A 21,196-nucleotide genomic window follows, 5' to 3' on the forward strand; every position below is an offset into this window, starting at 1 on the left:
AAATCGGCATCTGTATAGACTTCCACCCTCATATGATTATTGTTCTTGAGTAATATACCTCTACCCGGGCATCTCTTCAAGTATGCTAATATTCGTTCTGCCGCAAGAAGATGAGAAGTTCTAGGGGAGTGCATGTACTGGCTGACAACACTAACTGCATAGCTGATATCCGGCCGAGTGAGACAGACATATAGAAGCTTTCCAACCAACCGTTGGAACATAACTTTTTCCTCAAGAGGGTCCCCACCCTCTGCACTAATCTTGTGATTTTGTTCGATGGGTGTATCGGCCGGCTTAACACCCAGCTTTCCAGTTTCCGCCAACAGATTTAGAACATATTTTCTCTGAGAGATAAAAATCCCCTGCTTGGATCTAGCAACCTCAATACCCAAAAAATACCGTAGTGCACCAAGATCTTTTACCTCAAACTCTTGATGAAGGAGCTGCTTGAGAGACTCAATCTCATGACTGTCATTTCCTGTCACCACAATATCATCTACATATACTGCTAGTAGTGTCAGAGAGGACTCCATCCTTTTGATGAATAGTGTATGATCTGACTGGGCCAGTAAATAACCAAACCTTCCAAGGGCTAATCTGAACCTATCAAACCAGGCTCTAGATGACTGCTTCAAACCATACAATGCCTTATTCAGTCGGAAAACCTTCTTACCTGTCTCTGTATCATAGAATCCAGGAGGCAACTGCATGTAAACCTCTTCTTGTAAGTCTCCATTCAGAAAGGCATTTTTAACATCCATCTGAAACAGGGGCCAAGAATGATTTGCTGCAAGGGATAACAAAACTCGAATGGTGGTCATCTTGGCTACTGGGGCAAAGGTCTCCAAGTAATCTATACCATAAGTCTGAGTGAATCCCTTTGCAACCAACCGGGCTTTGTATCTTTCAATAGAGCCATCAGCATTATGCTTCACAGTGAATACCCATCTGCATCCCACCGGTTTCTTTCCTTTTGGTGGGTCAACCAGTGTCCAGGTATTATTCTTCAACAGGGCATCCATTTCGACTTGCATTGCATCTTTCCATTCTGGAACCGATAAGGCTTCTTGCACTGCTCTTGGAATAGGGACATCGGCAATGGAAGTGAGATAGGACCGGTAAGATGGTGATAGACGATCATAGGATAGGAACTGTGAGATGCTGTGACCTGTAGAAGTGGTGCAATGTCGTTTCCCTTTGCGAATGGCAATAGGGAGATCAAGGTCATCCACAGGAGGGGAAGTGGCAACAGCGAGAGGTATCTCAGTAGGCTTTGGATCTGGAGCCGCAGAAGGAACTGGATTTGGCCGGACTGCCGAGGACTAGGATCAACCTGCCTGCATCGCCTGTGATAGACTCTCAACTCCGGCTCCCTCTGACCACCCTCACCACTACAACCTTCATTACCCAGTGGAATAGGTAAAGGAACAGCCCCACTTCCACTCTCACTGCTCAAAACAGCCCCACTTCCACTCTCACTACTCTCCCCCTGAGGAAAGAAACCCAAAACAGCCCCACTTTTACTGCTCTCCCCCTGAGGAGAAACCCTAGGATAGTAGGGTGTCTCCTCAAAGAAGGTGACATCCATAGAGACAAACCGTTTCCCTGAAACCGGATCATAGCAGCAATAACCCTTTTGAGTTTGTGCATAACCAAGGAAAATGCATTTGGAGGCCTTAGGGTCAAACTTGGAATGATGAGGCCCGAGAAGCTGGACGAAACAGGTACAACCAAAGGTTTTAAGGGGAACAATGAACAACTCCTTGTCTAGGTAAAGAAGGGAAAAGGGGGTTCTCATATCAAGGACCCGGGAAGGAACTCGATTAATGAGATAAACTGTCGTGAGGATAGCATCACCCCAGAAGCGAATAGGTACACTGGAGGTAAACATAATGCTTCTAGCCACCTCCAAGATATGCCTATTCTTCCTTTCGGCAACGCTGTTCTGCTGTGGTGTATAAGGGCAAGTGCTCTGGTGAATAACCCCATGGCTACGAAGGTAGGAGGTCAATGATTGAGCAAAGTATTCCTTTGCATTATCAGATCTGAGGACTTTGATTTTAGTTCCAAACTGAGTGAGAATCATCTGATGGAAGTTTTGGGTTAGAGCAGGAACCTCATCCCGAGAACGCATAAGATATACCCAAGAAAACCGGGTATGGTCATCAACAAACAGTAGAAAATATTTGTACCCACCCATAGAAGAGATATGATATGGCCCCCAAACATCAGTATGCACAATATCAAAAGGGAAATTACTCCTTTTATTACTTAAAGAATAAGAGGTTCTACAATGTTTGGCAAGCTCACAACTCTCACACCTCAACTCTGATAGCTCAACAGACTCAAATAAAGAAGAGATATTTGAGTCAGGGATCTTGCCCTGACTCTGGGATCTTGGCAAGGACTACAAGAACTTCTCCTTGGAAAGCTATTCAAGCCATCTTGCCCTTGTTCTATCCATGGGTCAGGTATGACTTACACTCAAGTAACCTCATTAAATTCTAGGAACATGTTTGGGTTGGGAACTCCTCTTCAAAAGATCAATTTCCAGGCCTATTTGCTATCTCTACCCTTAAAAATGAGCCAATTCCTCCTTTATTGTTCCTTCTAATTCACCTTCTGTGTCCGGTTGGAATTTGAACTTGAGAAGAGATATCAGGGACACAGAGTTAGCATGCATTTCAGCCTTATTATCCATTCTTGATGGGGTCTTCATTGAGCCCTCGAAGTCAGATAGTAGAATTTGGACACTCACTCCCTCGAGTTCCTATTCCTGTGCCTCTTTCTTCAAATCCCTTTTATCCTCCTCTCTTGTTGGACTGTCTTTTCCTGTTAAAGAAGTATGGTGTCGACCTATTCCTCCAAAGGTTGGGTGCTTCTGTTGGGAAGCCTTTCTAGAAAGAGTTAATACAGGGGATCTACTTCAAAGAAACTGGCCCAATAGATACTTGTCTCCTCACTAGTGTGCTCTTTGTAAATCTGATGGTGAGTCCGGATATCACTTATTAATTTCTTGCCAGTTTGTTAAAGTCATTTGGGAATGGTTTACTTCTCTGTTTGGTTGCAAGTAGACTCCCCCTTCGGATGTGCAAAGCTTATTTACTTCCATACCCAACTGATTAACCAAAAGGGCCGAGATCATGTGGAGATGTGATAGAGCCGCGGTGTGTTGGACTATCTGGGAGGAGAGAAATTTAAGAGTATTTTCTGATAAGGAGAGAAGCTTGGAAGTACTGGAAACTATCCACATTAGGGTGATTCACTGGTTTAACCTTGGAGTTGTTTGCAGTGTTCTCAGTTGATGAGATGGCCAGAAAGTGGAAGGAGATTGCGGAGTTAGGCTCAATCAAGAAGACCTCAAATTCCTACTGGGCACCTCCACCTCAGGGGTTTACCAAATTGAATTTTGATGGCAAAAGCATGGGTAATCTAGGGCCCTCCGAAGTTGGGGGAGTCATACGGGATGAAAATGGGAACCTGTTAGCTATGTACTCTGGCCCAATCGGGGTGGGAGATTTCCTTGAGGGCTGAGATCCTAGGAGCTCTTGAAGGGATTCAGAGGGCCAAGGAAATGAATTTTAAAAAATTGATCATAAAAGGTGATTCAGAAATTGTAGTAAATTGAGTAAAAGAGGACAGCTCTTCACCCTGGAAATACAGCAATGAAAAGAGGAAATTCAAGTGGCTCACCAAGGATATTGAAATCCGTTGTACATGGATAGCGAGAAGCACTAATGCACTGGTAGATGGTCTAGCTAGGCAAAGGATGAACAGAAGCTCAATGTTTTGGGCTGTTCTGTAATTGTTTCATGAATTCGAGTTTATAGGGTATTTGGGAGTTAAGATTTTTTAGCTCCTTTGTAATTCACCTTTTCCATCTTATTAATAAAATTCACTGTTATTGATAAAAAAAAAACAAATTTAAAAGAAATCCTATATTCTTGGCTAAGCATACAGAAGCACTTTCAGGGTATCTAGATAGTTGGACCTTTTTTGTCTAAAGTATACTTTTTTCTATTTTTGTATATCCCCTACCTATAATCCCTCAATGTACATGGGCTGGTTAATTATTTTGGCTGACAGTTGAATGTAATACATATTTTACATATTCAAAAAAAGAGTGTTAAACCTTGCAAGAGTGCCGAGGTTCCTGCTCTGAGTCACCATACCCAAGACCTGAAAAATAGCCATAATTGATGCATGTCCATCACTAAAGAGTAAAGACTCCTCAATACCAGAGAAACCTGGGTTGTCAAGTGAGCTTCCATCAAAATCCATATTATTCTATTGCATCTTGAGGGAACCCATTGATGTTGAATCCACACCTTCAGTGTAGAGGAGGCTGCCACCACTCCCCCTCCCTAAGGCCTCTCCTAAAACCTAGGTCCCTAGCCACACATTTGGAAAAGGAATCCAAATTTTGAAAATGGGTTCAAGAACCAAGATGGTAGGAAGAAAGAGCATACAAGAGAACCAATTCTTTAATAAGTCATCCCCAATCCACAAGTCTTTCCAAAATAAAATTTTGTTACCATTTCCAGCATCACACCTAATATGGGATAAGAAGGTAGGAAGAATAGAATGGATAGATTTCAAAAGAAGTAGCGGAGGCTCTTGGGAAGACCTTAGCATCTCAACCATTGCCCATCAAACCATGAAATGCTTATAATAACTGTTAGAGTCGAATAAATAGGGGTAATTTAGTCTTTGTATGTCTCTTACATAGACAGGGGCATTTCTGTCTTTGTATGCCTATTTACTAATTCAAAATGAAAGGTCGACTGTGTAGGACTTTTGAACTACTCAGTTCGACATTGTTCTTCTTCCTCCTCTCCTCTCTCTCTCTTCTTTCTTCTCAGTTCGGCTGAATACAAACATAGTATCAGAGCGCCACTGATATAGGTCGATTGCAGCCTTCTTCGTTTTTTTTTCTTCGTTTTTCTGGTGTACAAAATCTGGGTTAGAAGACTGCGGCAAACCCAGGTTTCTGCTGCAACTTCTAGGGTTTCGGTGGATTGATCTCTGGTGACAGTGGACAAGTGCAACAGTTGAGTGAACAGAAAAATAAAAGAGTTTTTTTCGTGTGGACTGCTGTCACCATGTGTGACAGCTGTGGTGGTCGAGTAGGTGCAGTGGTGGTGGTCTGAACCTTCGAATGAGCTGTTTCAAGGGGGATTTTCTGTGTTTTCTTAATCTGCCTGTTCGCAGTACAGTAGTTTTCAAAGTGGCCGAATGCATGTTAGGGCAAACTCGTGGTGACTATTAGTGTGCTGGTGTGGTTGTTGAAGAACAGTAGTGCTGTGGTTGGAACCTCTTCTTCTTTGTGTGTGTGACGGGTAGAACCAGTTCCGCAGACTGAAATGGCTTCGGCGGGTGATTCAAGTGGTGACCAGAAATCGAGTATGATGATCTCCTCTGATTTTTTGAGTGTCAAGATGACATCCATTAAACTCAATGGCAAAAACTATGTTCCATGGGCCAAGTCGGTGGAAGTGTTTTTGAAGGCTAAGAAGAAAGTGAAACATGTACGAGAGGAGAAACCGAGTGCTGAATCCCCGGGTTTTAGTGATTGGGAGCAAGAGGATGCTCAAATCATGATGTGGCTGTGGAACAGTATGGAGCCTAAAATCAGTATTAATTTCACGTTTTTAGATACAGCAAGGGATATATGGGAACATGCCAAGAAACTCTATTCTGGACAAGACAACACTACAAGGGTTTATCAGCTTTATCAGGAATACTTCAGTCTGTAGTAGGGAAATCGGACTCTTGAAGAATATTATGCCAATATGAAAAATCTTCGGAACGAACTTAATGTCTATCATCCCTTAACTCCGGACGTCGAAGTTCAGCAGCAACAAAGGGAACAGCTAGATGTTACACGGTTCTCGGTGGGACTCTAAGCAAAATGTGACCTGTCAGAGCACAGATATTGGGGGGATTTGCTCTCCCTACTCTAGAGGAAGTTTTTACCCGTCTTCATAGGATATCTCTTAGCCTAATAGAGAGTAGCATAACTTCCGACAGATCAACACTTATTCGCTCTCGAGGTGGTTCTTATGTGCATAGAGGAGGTGGCCATACAATTAAGGGAGGTCATGGTAACCCTATGGGTGGTCATAGCAGTGGAGGAGGTCATGATTCAGGGGGAGGTCGTGGCAGAGGAAGGGGGAGCACAACTAGAAAGTGCACACATTGTGGAAGAGAAGGGCACACAGTTAACTTCTGCTATGATCTGCATGGCCCACCATCCACATGGGCTAATCATGCAGTTGTTGGTGGTAGTGAAGTCAATGATACTCAACCAGTTGATCCAGCATCTTCTACAATCACAATTACTTCAGGAAAGGAGATGATGAGTATCCCAAGAGAGGAGTACTAGAGATTCCTTCAGGCCACTTCACATCAGAACACCGCCACCCTCGCTCATTCAGGTATAGCTTGCCTAGCATCCAAACCCTCACCCTGGACAATTGACTTTGGAGCCTCTGATCACATGACCGGGACTCCAGGTGTGTTTTCCTCTCTTTCACCAATCTCTGCATCGAACAATGTTAACCTTGCCAATGGATCTACTTCCCCCATTTACGGTGTTGGTAATGTGACCATAGCATCTCTTTCTTTATCTTCTGTTTTATACATTCCCAAGTTTCCCTTTAATCTTATGTTTGTTAGTAAACTAACCAAATCCCTCAATTGTTCGATCACATTTTACCCTTCCTCTTGTGTTTTTCAGGATCTAACGACGGGGAAGAAGATTGATGGAGGGCATGAAGCTAGCAGATTGTATTATCTTGACGAGAATGGATCTACAGTTGTACTTCAAACCTCTTTGACTCCTCCTCAATGGCATTATAGACTCGGCCATCCATCTCTCAAAGCTCTCAAGCTTCTTGTTCCGTCATTGACGTCTGTCATCTTTACAGTGTGAGTCGTGTCAGTATGGGGAACACCATCGGGTTTCCTTCCGTCCTAGAGCTGATAGTCGTATGTTGAGTCATTTTGAGTTAGTTCATTCAAATGTTTGGGGCCCAATTAAAATTGAGTCGTACAATGGTTACAAATATTTTGTTATCTTTGTTGATGATTCTTCAAGAATGACATGGCTTTATTTAATGAAAGAAAGAAGTGAATTATTTTCCATTTTCAAAAAATTTCATGCTAAAGTGCATACACAATTTGGTGTTTCACTTAAAATTCTTCGTTCTGACAATGGCAGAGAGTATTTTCTTTCTAAATTTCAGCAATACTTGGAACAACATGGTATTATTCATCAGACATCTTGTGCCCACACCCCTTAGCAAAATGGGGTGGCTGAGAGGAAGAACTGACATCTACTTGAAACAGCACGGTCTCTTCTTCATCATATGAATGTTCCTAAACGGTTCTGGAGTGATGCAGTACTTACTGCTTGTTTTCTTATTAATTGCATGCCCTTCATTCTTGATGGTCGTCCTCCATTCTCTGGCATTCTCCCAATCAAGAATAAGGTGGTGATCAAGCTCTTTCCACAGTCCTTCTAGGGTTGCAAAATGCATTGTCATATCTCCTTGTCTCAAGGCAGCAATGTCTTGGTTTAGCCTATAAATTCTGGCATTGTTCTTTCTCTGCCCATAAGTTTTAGACACTTTCTCCCAAATCCTAGCAGCAGTGGAAACGTGTTGAACAGTCCTGGCTACTCTTGGAGTCATTGAAGCAAGCAGCCAGGACATAACAGTAGCATTCTCCCTATGCCAAACTGCGTACTCCACACTACCCACTTCAGGTTCCTTCTTCTGCCCATCTAAATAACCCGTGAGTTCCCGGGAAGTAATGAAGAGCATGGCAGAAACAGACCATTCTCTGAAATTGTATTCATCCAACAACATACTGGTGATCTGCAACCTGTGCAAATTTGGATTCTCCAGATTAGGAGACCTCCCACCAGATCTATTATCCCTAGAAGACACTTCCCCCGATATTGAAGACATCTCCTCCCTCTTACAATGATCACGATTGCAAACTCAGTACAAAGAATACTGTTTTAGACTTACCGAGGTTGTTAAAGTCCTGAGAACTCGTAACAGATCTAAAACCAAGAGCAACCCACCGCTGCACTGTGTTGACTTCTACTGGGCTTTGTAATCACCCCTACGACCTGTACTAGGACTGTCGGAATCAGTCCTTCCACCTAGATCTGTTCCACACAGATCTCTCTTAGCGGTTGAATGGCTACTACCTACTGTAAGGAATCTAGTAGGGCATCAGCTTCTGGGACAAACTCCCCTTGGGCCCTACAACCAAGGAAAACCCTAGATATAGATCTTGCTGTGTTCTACGGTCAACCCTAGGGTTTCTTCACAGCGACCAAGATAGAGAAGAAAAAAGAAGGAATAGATAAGAGTAGAAAAGGTGGTGGCGGCTGTAACCAGGAGATGGATTAATGCTTTGATACCATGTTTGCTGGAACACAGCAGCCGAAGAAGAAGAGAAGAAAAAGAGGAGAAAGTTTGAGAATGGCGGCTCTAAACCTTTCAGCCGACCCTACTATCTTATATATATGTTTATCACATAGTGTTACATGAATGGACTAGAATGCCCCTGATTAGTGATGGGACACCTGGACAAATAAAACATTAAACAAGTTTAGGCCCAATAACTAATGACTTAAGACCCAGCAATGACTAACATATACATTAAATCAGCCAAACCAACAAAGTGTATACTCATCAACAAAGACCAGCACCTCCACCATCTTCTACTCCGACGGTAGACCCAGCTCCTTCCACAACCAGATTGCCTTCTGATCTTGACATTCCTATTGCATTGTGGAAAGGAAAATGTAGTTGCACGCTACATCCCATATCCAATTATGTTTCTGTATCTAACCTTTCTGCTTCCCATCACAAGTTTATTACCCTGTTGTCCTCTGTATCCATACCTAAGGATGTTCAGGAGGCTCTTACCTCGCTAGGGTGGCGAAAAGATATGGAAGAGGAACTCTCTGCTCTTCATCACAATCATACATGGGAACTCACCAATCTTCCCCCAGGTACGCATGTTGTTGGTTGTAAATGGATGTATGCTATTAAGTATCTACCAGATGGGAGAGTGGAATGTCTAAAAGCCCGATTAGTTACAAAAGGGTACTCTCAACTTTATGGGGTAGACTATGTCAAAACCTTTTCTCCAATTTCAAAGATTGGCTCAGTACGTGTGTTGATTTCCATAGTTGTCATGCATGACTGGCCTCTATTTCAGCTTGATATTAAAAATGCCTTTCTCCATATTGATCTCCTAGAGGAAGTGTACATGGAGCAACCACCTGGGTTTGTTGCTCAGGGGGAGGATGGTAAGGTGTGTAAGCTCAAGAAGGTGATCTATGGGCTCAAACAGTCTCCTCGTGCTTAGTTTGGAAAATTTAGTGAAGTGGTGAAGGGGTTTGGAATGAGATAATGTCAGGTCGACCATTCAGTATTTAGCTATGACTCTCTGGCCGGGAAGATCTTGCTAGTAGTTTATGTGGATGACATAGTCATAACTAGTAGTGATAGAGTTGGGATTGATAGATTGAAGACTTTCCTTCAAGATCACTTTTAGACAAAAGATCTTGGGAAGTTGAAGTATTTCCTTGGTATAGAAGTTGCTAGATCAAAGCAAGGCATAAACCTTTGTCAGCGAAAATATGTCCTTGACCTGTTGGATGAAACAGGGTTACTAGGTGCTAAACCAACTGAAACTCCAATGGAATTGAATGTGAAGTTAGGAAGTGACACATGTGAATTGTTTGATAATCCTGGAAGGTATAGAAGGCTAGTGGGAAAACTGAATTATCTAACTATTGCTAGGCTTGATATCTCATTTGTTGTCAGTGTGGTAAGCCAGTTTATGCAGTCCTCAGGTACCTCACTGAGATGCAGTTCTTAGGACTGTGTGGTATTTGAAAGGGGCTCCAGGAAAGGTTCAAAGTATCAATACGTATCAGCCTGTATCGGCCGATATGTATCATTCCGGGACCCCTCCGATACGCCCCTACAATGGGTGTATCAGGGGTCTAACCGGTTCAAGGTGTGGAGGAGGCCTAAACCAGCTCCCATGAACTATACCAAAGCTGTATCGATACGCCCATACCGGCGTATCGGGTGTATCGATAATTTTGAACCTTGGCTCCAAGTCGTGGATTATTGTACAAGCCAAGAGGTGATCTTGAAATAGTTGGATACACTGATCCAGACTGGGCTGGCTCTGTGTCAAATAGAAGATCCACTACAGGTTATTGCACCTTTCTTGGAGGAAACCTTGTGACATGGAAGAGCAAGAAGTGGATTGTGGTAGCAAGGAGCAATGCAGAAGCAGAATAATAGGGCCATGGCACACACTGCATGTGAACTAGTGTGGTTGAAGAATCTATTGCAAGAAATCAGGTTCTCAATAAGCAAACCCATGAGGCTATACTGTGACAACTAGGCTGCAATTCACATCTCATCCAATCCAGTGTTTCACGAGAGAAATAAGCACATAGAGGTAGATTGCCACTTTGTAAGGGAAAAGGTCATCAATGGTGTGATAAGAATAGAGCATGTGAGAACAGGTGATCAATGGGCAGATCTGTTCACAAAAGGGTTAAGTTCGGGAAGAGTGATCTATATATATGTAACAAGCTAGGATTATATGATATATACTCTCCAGCTTGAGGGGGAGTGTGAGAGTCGAATAAATAGGGGTAATTTAGTCTTTGTATGTCTCTTACATAGACAGGGGCATTTCTGTCTTTGTATGCCTATTTACTAATTCAAAATGAAACGTCGACTGTGTAGGACTTTTGAACTACTCAGTTCGACACTATTCTTCTTCTTCCTCCTCCTTCTTCTTCTTCTTCTTCTTCTTCTCTCCTCTCTCTTTCTTCTTTCTTCTCAGTTCGGTTGAATACAATCACCTTGTGCTATAGCCTATCCTGTTCCAATGGAAATTTCCACAACCATTTATCCAACAAAGTAGTGTTCCTTTGCACTAAGTTTCCAATTCCAATCTCCCCTAATTCTTTACTCCTACATACGTTCTCCCATTTACCATGTGATCTCTCTTAGATTCCCCTCCTGTCCCACAAAATCTCTCTCATTATTGTTTAGTGTTGAAACATGGGATAAATGTTTTATATGTTGAAGAACGATCAAAGACTAAGTTCAATACTTGAAACCAAGTCAATTTTCTAGAACACCTTATATGTGTATTCTTGAAGGGAAAAGAATACCATAGAATGCCTGAAATGTGTAAACCAAATTTTAACTATAATTTTCAAACAAAATGAAATGTAGCACAAGAAGTTTGACTCTATAACAATTCACAGAGTTGGATCACCTAGAAAATGAAGTTGGAGGCTAGTAAACTTGCCAAATTGTAATTTGACACTACTTAGAAAGTATAAGGAGAAGCTCTTCTCCAACCTCCTTTGCCCAGTAAAAAGGTCCAAACACTAGGATCGTTGACAATGTGCCATCTTTAATTATAACACTTAACTCTATGAAATGCCCCAAGTCCTTAAATTACATCATTTGAAGGAGGAGAATGTAAATATTTTTTTTATCATCAACACAGAAATTCATTCATTCATTAACTTAAAGAAAAAGAAAAGATTACAACAAGTTGTGAAATAAAAACAAAAAATGTCAAACCCAATACAATGTATGACAGCTATCTACTTAATTCATCTAAAAAGGTAGCTTCCTTGTCAAAAGCAAAAGAAAAGTTAGACCACTAGTTTTTTTTTTTTTATCAGCAAAAGAGAATTTTATTTGAAATTAGGGTTAAAATAAGGTTTTACAGCTTTGTGTATGGGATTAAAGCTCCCGCACTATTACAAATTTCTGTCCCACTTTACATTGCAGCCCAAGACACTTGTTGCCTCAAAGCCCCTTGTTTAGCAAGATAATCAGCTAACCCATTTGCACTCCTTCTAACCCATTTAAATTCAGCCTCTACCTCCCTTGCAACCTTTTCCACTTCCCTTATCACTTGTTTGAAGGTCCATGAAATACTTCTATTGTTTTTATCCCAAGAAATTATCACCTTGGAATCCCCTTCAACCCCAATGTGTCTCATTCCCAGTTGTTTAGCTATCTTCAGCCCTTGTAGCAATGCCATTAACTCAGCTTTTTGAGATTTGCTCATGCCAATCGGTCCAGAGAACAAAGCTAATATTCTCCTTTCAGAATTTCTGATTACTCCCCCAATTCCTGACAATCCCGGATTTCCAAAAGAGCTTCCGTCAAAATTTAGTTTAAACCCATTACCATCTAGAGGTTTACTCTTGAGGATTGTGCTACTTCTGTCCAAGATCTTATAATGTCTATGATTGAGAAATCTTGAAAGATATGCATAGATCTTACCCGATGAGATACTTTAACTTTGATGGTGTCAATTACCTCCTCCATTGTTCTACCTCTATCCAAAAATATTTCGTTGTTCATTTTTTCCCAAATCACCCAGCAAATAGCTGCCTTTGTAGCTTTCCACATAACCTTCCCTCTTTTCTTTGGTTGACTCAAAAAGTCCTGGTTTAAGAGTCCTGTCACATCTCGAGGAGAAACCCACCTGCAACCAAAGAGAGTACAAAAAAAATCCCAAATGTGATGCACAAAAGAGCAAGATAATAATAGGCGTGCTAGGGACTCACCACTTTCCATACAAAGGGAGCACATGTGAGAAAAAAGGCATACATAAGGCCTTCTTCTTTGCAGCACATCACAAGTATTTACCTTGCCAAGGAAGATTTCCCAACAGAAAGCTTGAATTTTTGGGGGAATAGGCTTACTCCATATTTCTTTCCCAGGGAAATCCCCAACCGGGATGCAAGGTGAAGCAAGAACACTAAAGAAGGAAGAACAAGAGAAGAGGCCATCTAAGGAGCCTTTCAATATTCTGGAGTCTTCCAAGGATGGGTCCAGATGAACTTTTCCTATTAGGTCCAGCAATTGAACTAAAGAGTCACATTCATTTTCCCTGAGGCCCCTTTTGAAACCCAGATTCCAATTAACCCCATTTGGACTAGGATTTCCCAAATTTCTTATTGTTTCCCCTTTGAAATTTGACATAGTGTAGAGGTCAAGAAAAAGGTCCTTAAGTGGACTATCTCCCACCCAAAGGTCTTCCCAGAAACGAATTTTATTAGACTGGCCCACATCAAGTCGAATGGAATTAAGGGATGTCGAGTAAATTTCATAAATTCCTTTCAAGAAGAAGCTGAAGAAACATGAGGGGCAATTTTTGCATCCCAACCATTTCCATCCAAACCATGAATACTCTCAATGACTTTGTGCCATAGCCTATCTCTCTCAAAAGGGAATCTCCACAACCGTTTTCCTAACAAAGTTGAGTTCCTGAGTGAAATATTTCCTATTCCCAGACCCCCTTGATCCTTGGGATTTCTAACTTGGTCCCAATTAATCAAGTGAACCTTCCTCTCCTCTCCTGGGTCCCACAGAAAAACTCTCATGTATTTCTCTAAAATCCATGCTACTCTACAGGGTATTCTAAAGGTTGAAAGGAAATAAATAGGGAGGTTTTTCAAAGTGGCTCTAATCAAGGTTATCTTCCACCTAGAGAGATATATTTCTCTTCCACAAAGCTAGCTTCCTAGCAAATCTTTCAATGGCTAGCTTCCAGAACCTCCTGACCTAGGATTGCCTCCTAAAGGTAACCCCGAGTAGCTCATTGGCCAACTTCTAATCTCACACCCCAAAACCTCTACGAATCTATGGAGTTCCCCTTCCTCCAGATTAACCTCTACAATGCCTGTTTTAGTCCAATTTATTTATCCTTAAACCTGTCACCTCCACAAAGTTATCCAATAGTAATTTTAGGTTTACCAGTCCCTCATTCCCACCCTCACAAAAGAATATTGTGTCATCTGCAAATTGGAGGTGGAAAACAACCACTTGATTTCTACCTATCCTCAACCTTCTGAACACTGGTATTGTTTCCATGTGTTTCAGCATCACACTAAGATAGTAATGAGTTTAATCTCTTTGATTCCCTCAAGGATTCAGGATGAATAGGCTAAGAGTTTAGTCCCTTTGCAATTCCAATGAGCCACCTTATATTTTTTATTTTTGGAAAGGTAATGTATTGTATTATAAGCAAGAAGATTACAGACCAATGCCATATACAACCATACCATAATAGGACCACATAGAATTTCTGTTAATGGGTACTTAACATAAAAACAAAATGCCCCTATCAAAAAATCTATTATAATCAATGCTCCTGAAGTCCTTATCCACTGACAGCCAGGAGAAAAGCTTTCCTTTAATATGACCAAGAATTATTGGATCCTTGGAGTATTTGTTCTCAGATATCTGAGCATTCTTCTCCTCCCATATACACTAAAAGGCAGTCATAGGCAGGAAAAAATCCAGTCCGTCCAAAAGTTTCCAAGACTGTATCCCAACCCTGAATGAGCCATATTCTCTTCAAAACATAAATTTTATCATCTTTTTACACTTCACAAACAAGAGGTAAAGGAAGCAGTCGCCATACTGTATGATTTGCAGCTCATATCAAATATCTAAACCAACTGTGGATATGAATCAGTGAACTAATAGCAGGTCAACTAAGCAATGCTCAAAACTCAAATAGGAAAAAAACATCATGTATCATTCAAGAACACAAATGCAAAATGATTGGCATTGTTGCCACTTTTTTCAAACAGGATAATGTTATTTACAATCTTCTCCATGTTGGTTTTGTAGTTGGCCTTCTTAATACCCAGGATTTTAATTGAATAAGAAATATACCATGGCAGGGACAAAGTGTGTTGCCAGGCCACAAGCAAGCATCTCTGCACCATCCAACCTTGCACCTGTAAGACCAATATATTCCCCTGGAAAGAAAAACCAGAACAAAATAAATAAGATCTAAGCTCACTCAAGTTAATTTAAGGTCCAGTAAGGGATAAAGAACCATAAAATGGCAATATGCATGGTTCACAATTTCAATATCGATAGAAATTTCACCATGTAGATATGGAAAATTTTCTAGGGTATTTCGCTAGTTCTTCTAAGACATTTGGAAATTAAAAAATAATCAAGGAGATGTTCTAAAAACATGGAATTAGTTATTTATCAAAAGAAAACATGGAATTAGTCAACAAGCCTCCAAGGAATCACTAGTATAATTGCACATTTAAGGATCAAAAAACAATAGCAAACAATTGTGTAAATCAAATAAGAGAAAACTACGAAACTTAAATTAGGTATCTTTTTTTCCATCTCCCTTTTGATCTTTTAGACTTCTTCTCTCCATTACCTGTGTCATTTACTTTCCATTTCCACTTTTGTCTTTTTTTTGTTACTATACATTTTGAATTTTTTTATTAGATTTAGAATCCCCTTTTGTGGTTGTGTGCCTTTTTATTTTTCTTTTGAATTTAGTGACTTATTAATTGAATCATATATCAAAATTGTAAGCCAATTATCCTATCACTACTTGTTCTTTTCAGAATATATTTTTTAAAAATTATGATGATTTTAATGCAACATCAAAAACTTTCTAATAATATTCTAGAACTTTGTGAACCTAGTCGCATTCCACCACAGCCGCTTGCTAAGCATCTCCCAATTTCTTCCTCAGCTTCAGCAAGATTTCTGACCATAATGTAACCACCAAGATATGGTTTCCCTCCACCACATTTATCAACACTGTCAAATAACATTTCCATACAGCCTTAATCCTCACCCACTAGGTTATTTGTCTTGCCTCTATCAAATTATCTAGCTTAATAAAGCCAACACAGAGGTCACCAATCTACCTAACCATTACATTGCTCCATTAAGTGTAAAGGTAGTCAAAAGCTCACACCCGACATGATTTCCACTCCCCTATGGTCACAGGTGCAATTATTGCTCATTTTCCTTGGTACTAGATAAAGAAAATCCCATTCGAGATTCCTTGATCCTATTCTCCAAACTCTCCTTGCCTCTGCCTCAGACGATAAGATGAATAGATATTTGCAGTCTAGTAATCTCCTAACTTTGACCCCAAAGTCCACCTTCCAATTACACATTGCCCATTACTGTTTTTCTATAGAAAACAGTAACTTCATTGATTAATTTAAGAGTACAACTGTCATCACACAACAAGGTGGTGAGCCTTCAAAAGAAGCAGAGTTACATACAAGCCCAAAACATAGCCTCCCAGTTGACTCCCTGCTTTGCTAAGGTGTCAGCCATTCCATTTGCTGATCTTCTAGTCCATATAGCTTTGCACCCCAAGCACCCTTGCTAGACAGAAAATCTCTCTTATATTCTGTCTAAATAGCTAAAGTGCTCAAGCTTCCTGTTTGCAGCCAACCTGTTACCAACTTGGAATCTCCTTCCACCTCTAGCTATTGCAGTCCCCACTATTTAGCCAATTGGACCAGAGTAAAGGCCTAGCACTCTTCCTTTTTCATTTCTTAAAGACACTCCCAATTTCAGAAGAGCCTGGGTTACCCATAGAGCTTCCATCAAAATTCAACTTCACCATATTAGATAGAGGTGGAGACTAGCTTTCTTGAACAATGGGAGAAGAGGAAGATGAAGCCACTATAGTACTACAACCCCTAAAGAAGTCATCTAAAGAAAAATCCTTGAAAAGATCCAAAGTTTCCAAGCAATGTATATTATCTTGATGGTTATGCCTTCAGTGAGTTCTTTGATTCTTTCTTGCCCTTGGAAGGTCCTGTTGTTTCTTTCTTCCCAAATTGACTACTGTATAGCTGCTCTAGTTGTTCTCCACATCACCCTTCCCCATTTATTTGGTTGTTGGAAGATGCTAGAGTTGAAAAGGTTCACCACACTCAAGGGATTCTACCTGCAACCAATGAGAGAGAACCAGTTCCAAATATTAGAAACAAAAGGATAAGAAATTAGTAAATGAGTCACAGTCTCACCACTCCTCAAGAAAAGGCTACAGATATGTGGGGAAAGGCACCAAAAAGGCTGTTTTCTTTGAAGCATGTCCATTTCTGTATTTTCTCCATCAGTGCCTCAATTGCTACCATCCCCACCAAGCACCTTTTAAAAAAGCCTTTTCTCCTCTTTTTCCCTTTCCCATCCACTTCAATAAAGAAACTTCGACTACCCACCTTCAAAGACGCTTCCCCTTCCCTTGTCTATTCTATTCCTTCTGCTTTCTCAACAAATGTTGTGTATCTGTCACCGTACCAACAACCTCTATCTTCCTCTCAACATCTTGATGTGCATCTTGCCTTCCTCTTTTCATTCCTCCCCATCCACCTTGTACCCCTCTATCCCCCATTACCACCCCTTATTCCTTGGAACTGCTCACTTTCAGACTAAACCCAAATTCTCGCACATGTTGGCCCAAGATTTTAACATCGAACCAATCAATGCCCCCCTCTTTTTTTTTCTTTTTTTTTTGATGAATATCAGTGGCCCCTCTTTATTTGCAGTTGAACCATAAACTTATTTGCCATAAGCTCCATTTAAGATAGAGTGGACAAGCTCTAGTTAATAGTGAAGGTGAAGGAAATAACCATACTTCTTGAAAGAATTTTTCATCAATCCCTTGAAAGTAAGGAACTAAGGATCCCTGGTTTCTTGGAAACATAACTGGCTGAGAACTATTTGACAAACACATAAGGTAAGATAGAGATGGAACAGATTTACCAAAGAAGCCAGGGAGTCTGGATAAAAAATAAGAGGCTCCTACATCTGGAAATAGTCCTAGTGCTGTTTCTGGCATGGAAAAGACCTGCAAAAAGCCAATTGCATGATGAATCAAATAGTTCTAACCCATGAGGAAGGAAAAAAAATATTTAAACAAACAAAAAGTAATGATTCCAATCTATAATCATATTTCCATAGAAAATAAGTAAGATATACACATACACCTACATGAATATACATATATAGATACATACATAAATATGTAAGTGTATTACATATATGTTTACCAGAAGTTTTAATGACATCCAAGATTTTGTTTTTTTTTTTGATCAATAACACCAGCTTCATTAAGTTAAAAGAAAAGAGGGAATATGGATACAAGAGGGGAGATAAAATATCTTAGCTCCCCAAAAACAGAAAATAAATGGAGTGCAAAGAGAAAATATTAAAAACTAGCCCAAAAAACAGACTCCCTATTCACTCCTTGCTTGGCCAACCCATCCGCAAATGAGTTGGCACTCCTCTTCACCCAGCTGTACTGAATCTCAATGTCCCTACCCAGCCATAAGAACTATTTTTTTTCATTGTTAAAGTTCCACAAACCACTGTCCTCTGTCTTCAACCAACTAACCACCACCTTCGAATCACCTTCCGGGATCAAATGGCTGATATTTAGTTCCTTTGCTCTTTGAATTCCTTCAAGCACTACAAGGATCTCAGCCCTAAGAGAGTCACCTTCTCCAATAGGGCCAGAGAATAAAGTAATAACAATCCCTTCCTCATTCCTGAAGACTCCTCCAATCCCAGAGGGCCCTGGATTCCTTACACTGCTGCCATCAAAATTCAACTTTATAAAGCCCGAGGGGGGAGGGGACCAAAACGGACAAAGAGTCCTCTTGCATCTAGCATTGGAAGCAATCTCTTTCCAGTTTCTTAGCAAATCATCCACAGGAAAATCTGAAAACAACTCCAAAGATTTTAGCCAATGGACAGCCCTTAAAAGGATTCGATCTAACAATTCTTCCAATGTTCTTTCCTTGTCGGAAAAAATGCGTAAGTTTCTTTCTTCCCACAATGACCAGCATACCACTGCCCTAATACACCTCCACATAGTCTTCCCTCACTTCCTAGGCCAACTGAAAAAAGAATGAGAAAACAAACCCTGGACAGTCTCCGGAGGATACCAAGAACACCCAAAATGGGAGAAAACCCACTCCCAAACAGTTTTAGCAGCCTTACAAGAGACCATGAGGTGGTAACTAGATTCCCCATCAGCTTTACAAAGAGCACATCTATTAGGAAGTAGACAATAGTTGGGTCTCTTTCTCTGAAGTCTAAAGCATTGATTCTTTCCAGGAAAATTTCCCAACAAATAAAGAACAACTCGAGGAGGAATAGGCCTGCTCCAAATTTCTTTAACCGGAAAGGACAACCCAAAGGGGATAGGAGGCTGAGTTAAGGTTTCAAGGAATGAAGCACAAGAAAAGGTACCAGAGCTAGAAGGGGTCCAAAATCTGGTGTCTTCCTTAGTAGGGTTTAGGAAGACAATCTCAAGGGAGGTTAGCAAAGTTACCAAGCTATCCATGTCAATATCCCTAATTGCCCTACACAGACCTAGGTTCCATCCTAATCCAGAAGTGGAGGCTGAAAGGACCAAGAAAGAAGATATTGGTTTATTTTTCAAGTCTGATAGAGCATACAAGGAAGGAAACTGGTCCTTCGGAGGAGAATCCCCGACCCAAAGTTGTTCCCAGAATTTTATTCGGTTACCAGAGTTTAGACCATACCTGATCCAAGGGGAGAAAACTGGAAGCAGAATGTGAATGGATTTCCAAGGAGAAGCAGCTGAGGCCCTTGCCAAGATTCTAGGATCCCAGCCATTGTCTTCCAGCCCATGAATGCTAGCCACAATCTTAGTCCACAATTTATCCCTTTCCAATGAAAACCTCCACAACCATTTCCCTGGTAAAGCCATATTCCTTTTCTTGAAATTACCAATCCCAATACCTCCTAGTTTTTTACACCTAGTGACCACCTCGCAACTCACCCTATGATCTCTCTTCTCCTCTCCAGGCGCCCACAGAAAGTTCCTTATTAATTTTTCCAAAAGATTGGAAACCTTTGAGGGGATCTTAAACACTAACAGATAGTAGACAAGTAAGTTAGCTAGGGTAGACCTAATGAGAGTGACTCACCCACCTAAAGAAAGATAATTTCTCTTCCAGGCCGCCAGCCTCTTCTCAAACCTCTCCACTACCGGAGTCCAAAAGCTAACACTCTTAGGATTATCTCCTAAAGGGAGGCCCAAGTATGTCAGGGGCCAGTCCGAAATTGCAAAACTTAGCTCACCTACAAATTCCCTTAGGTCCCTTTCATTCACATTCACTCCCGCCACACAACTCTTATAAAAGTTCACCTTGAGGTTAGATATCTACTCAAAGAGTTGTATTGTCAAGTTTAGATTCCGGATCCAATTGAAGTTCCCTCCTTCACAAAATAGGATAGTATCATCTGCAAACTATAGAAGTGTTAACGGAACCTCCTCCCTTCCTACTCTCCACCCTCTTATCAAATTCCTCGAGTCTGCTCTATGGATCAATCCCCCAAGCACATCAACAATCAGGGTGAAAAGAAAAGGGGAAAGAGGATATCCTTGTCTTAGACCTCTCAACACAGGAAAGAAATCAACCACAGCCCCGTTCACCAGGATAGAATAATGACAAGTCCTAACACAGCCCCAAATCCACTTACACCACCTGTCTCCAAAACCAAAACTCCTCAACACCTCCATCAAGAAAGACTAATCAACCAAGTCATAAGCCTTCTCCAAATCCAATTTGCAAACCACTCCCTTCTTCTTTGACTTCCTAAAGCTCTCCAAGCTCTCATTTGCAATGAGAATCTAATCGGTGATTTGTCTTCCCTCCACAAAAGCACCTTGGTTGGGTGCAATAATAGAGGGAAGCACCTTCTTTATCTTGAGAAACAGCACCTTTGCAATGATTTTGTACAAGCTAGTCACCAGACTGATAGGTCTAAAATCCTTTGGTTGTGATGCATCTTTCTTCTTTGAGACCAAAGCAATGAAAGTTGAGTTCAAGCCCAGATTTATTACACCCCTTCTGTGGAACTCCTCAAAAACTGATCTAAGATCATTCTCCAAAATATCCCAACAGTCCTAGTAGAAGGCCATTGTAAACCCATCTGGACCCGGAGCTTTTGTCCTATCCATTGAGAATACTGCTTCCTTTACCTCCTCCATATCAAAACTTTTTTCTAACCTCTCTCTTCTCTGCACTTAGAGTCGGCCAATATCCCTCCAACCACACTCTCCCATTCATAGGCCTTCTAAAAATAGATTTGAAGTGGTTTACTAGAGACTCTGCAATTTCTACCGGGTGGGACAACACTGCTCCATCAACTTCCAAATTAGAGATGAAATTCTTCTTTCTCCTCCCATTTGCCACTGAATGGAAAAAGCTTGTGTTTCTGTCTCCCTCCTTTAGCCACTTACACCTGAATTTTTGCCTCCAACTGATTTCCTCCTT

General features: G+C 41.0%; 1 protein-coding gene across 4 annotated transcripts in view; it reads right to left on the reverse strand.

Annotated features, from left to right (window-relative positions):
* Window positions 1-21,196, reverse strand: part of LOC148880773 (3-hydroxyisobutyryl-CoA hydrolase 1-like) — a 46,189-nt gene that overhangs the window by 4,941 nt on the left and 20,052 nt on the right. For all 4 annotated transcript variants that reach the window (XM_088962797.1, XM_088962798.1, XM_088962796.1 and 1 more), the window contains 2 exons: window positions 17,649-17,733; window positions 14,775-14,860 (listed from right to left, as the gene is read on the reverse strand). In XM_088962797.1, the coding sequence (XP_088818923.1) occupies window positions 14,775-14,860; window positions 17,649-17,733 (171 nt within the window). The remainder of the gene's footprint in view (window positions 1-14,774; window positions 14,861-17,648; window positions 17,734-21,196) is intronic.

This window comes from Nelumbo lutea, chromosome 1, assembly GCF_056320005.1.
Source record: "Nelumbo lutea isolate HS-2025 chromosome 1, American lotus-T2T, whole genome shotgun sequence".
NCBI classification, from domain to species: domain Eukaryota; kingdom Viridiplantae; phylum Streptophyta; class Magnoliopsida; order Proteales; family Nelumbonaceae; genus Nelumbo; species Nelumbo lutea.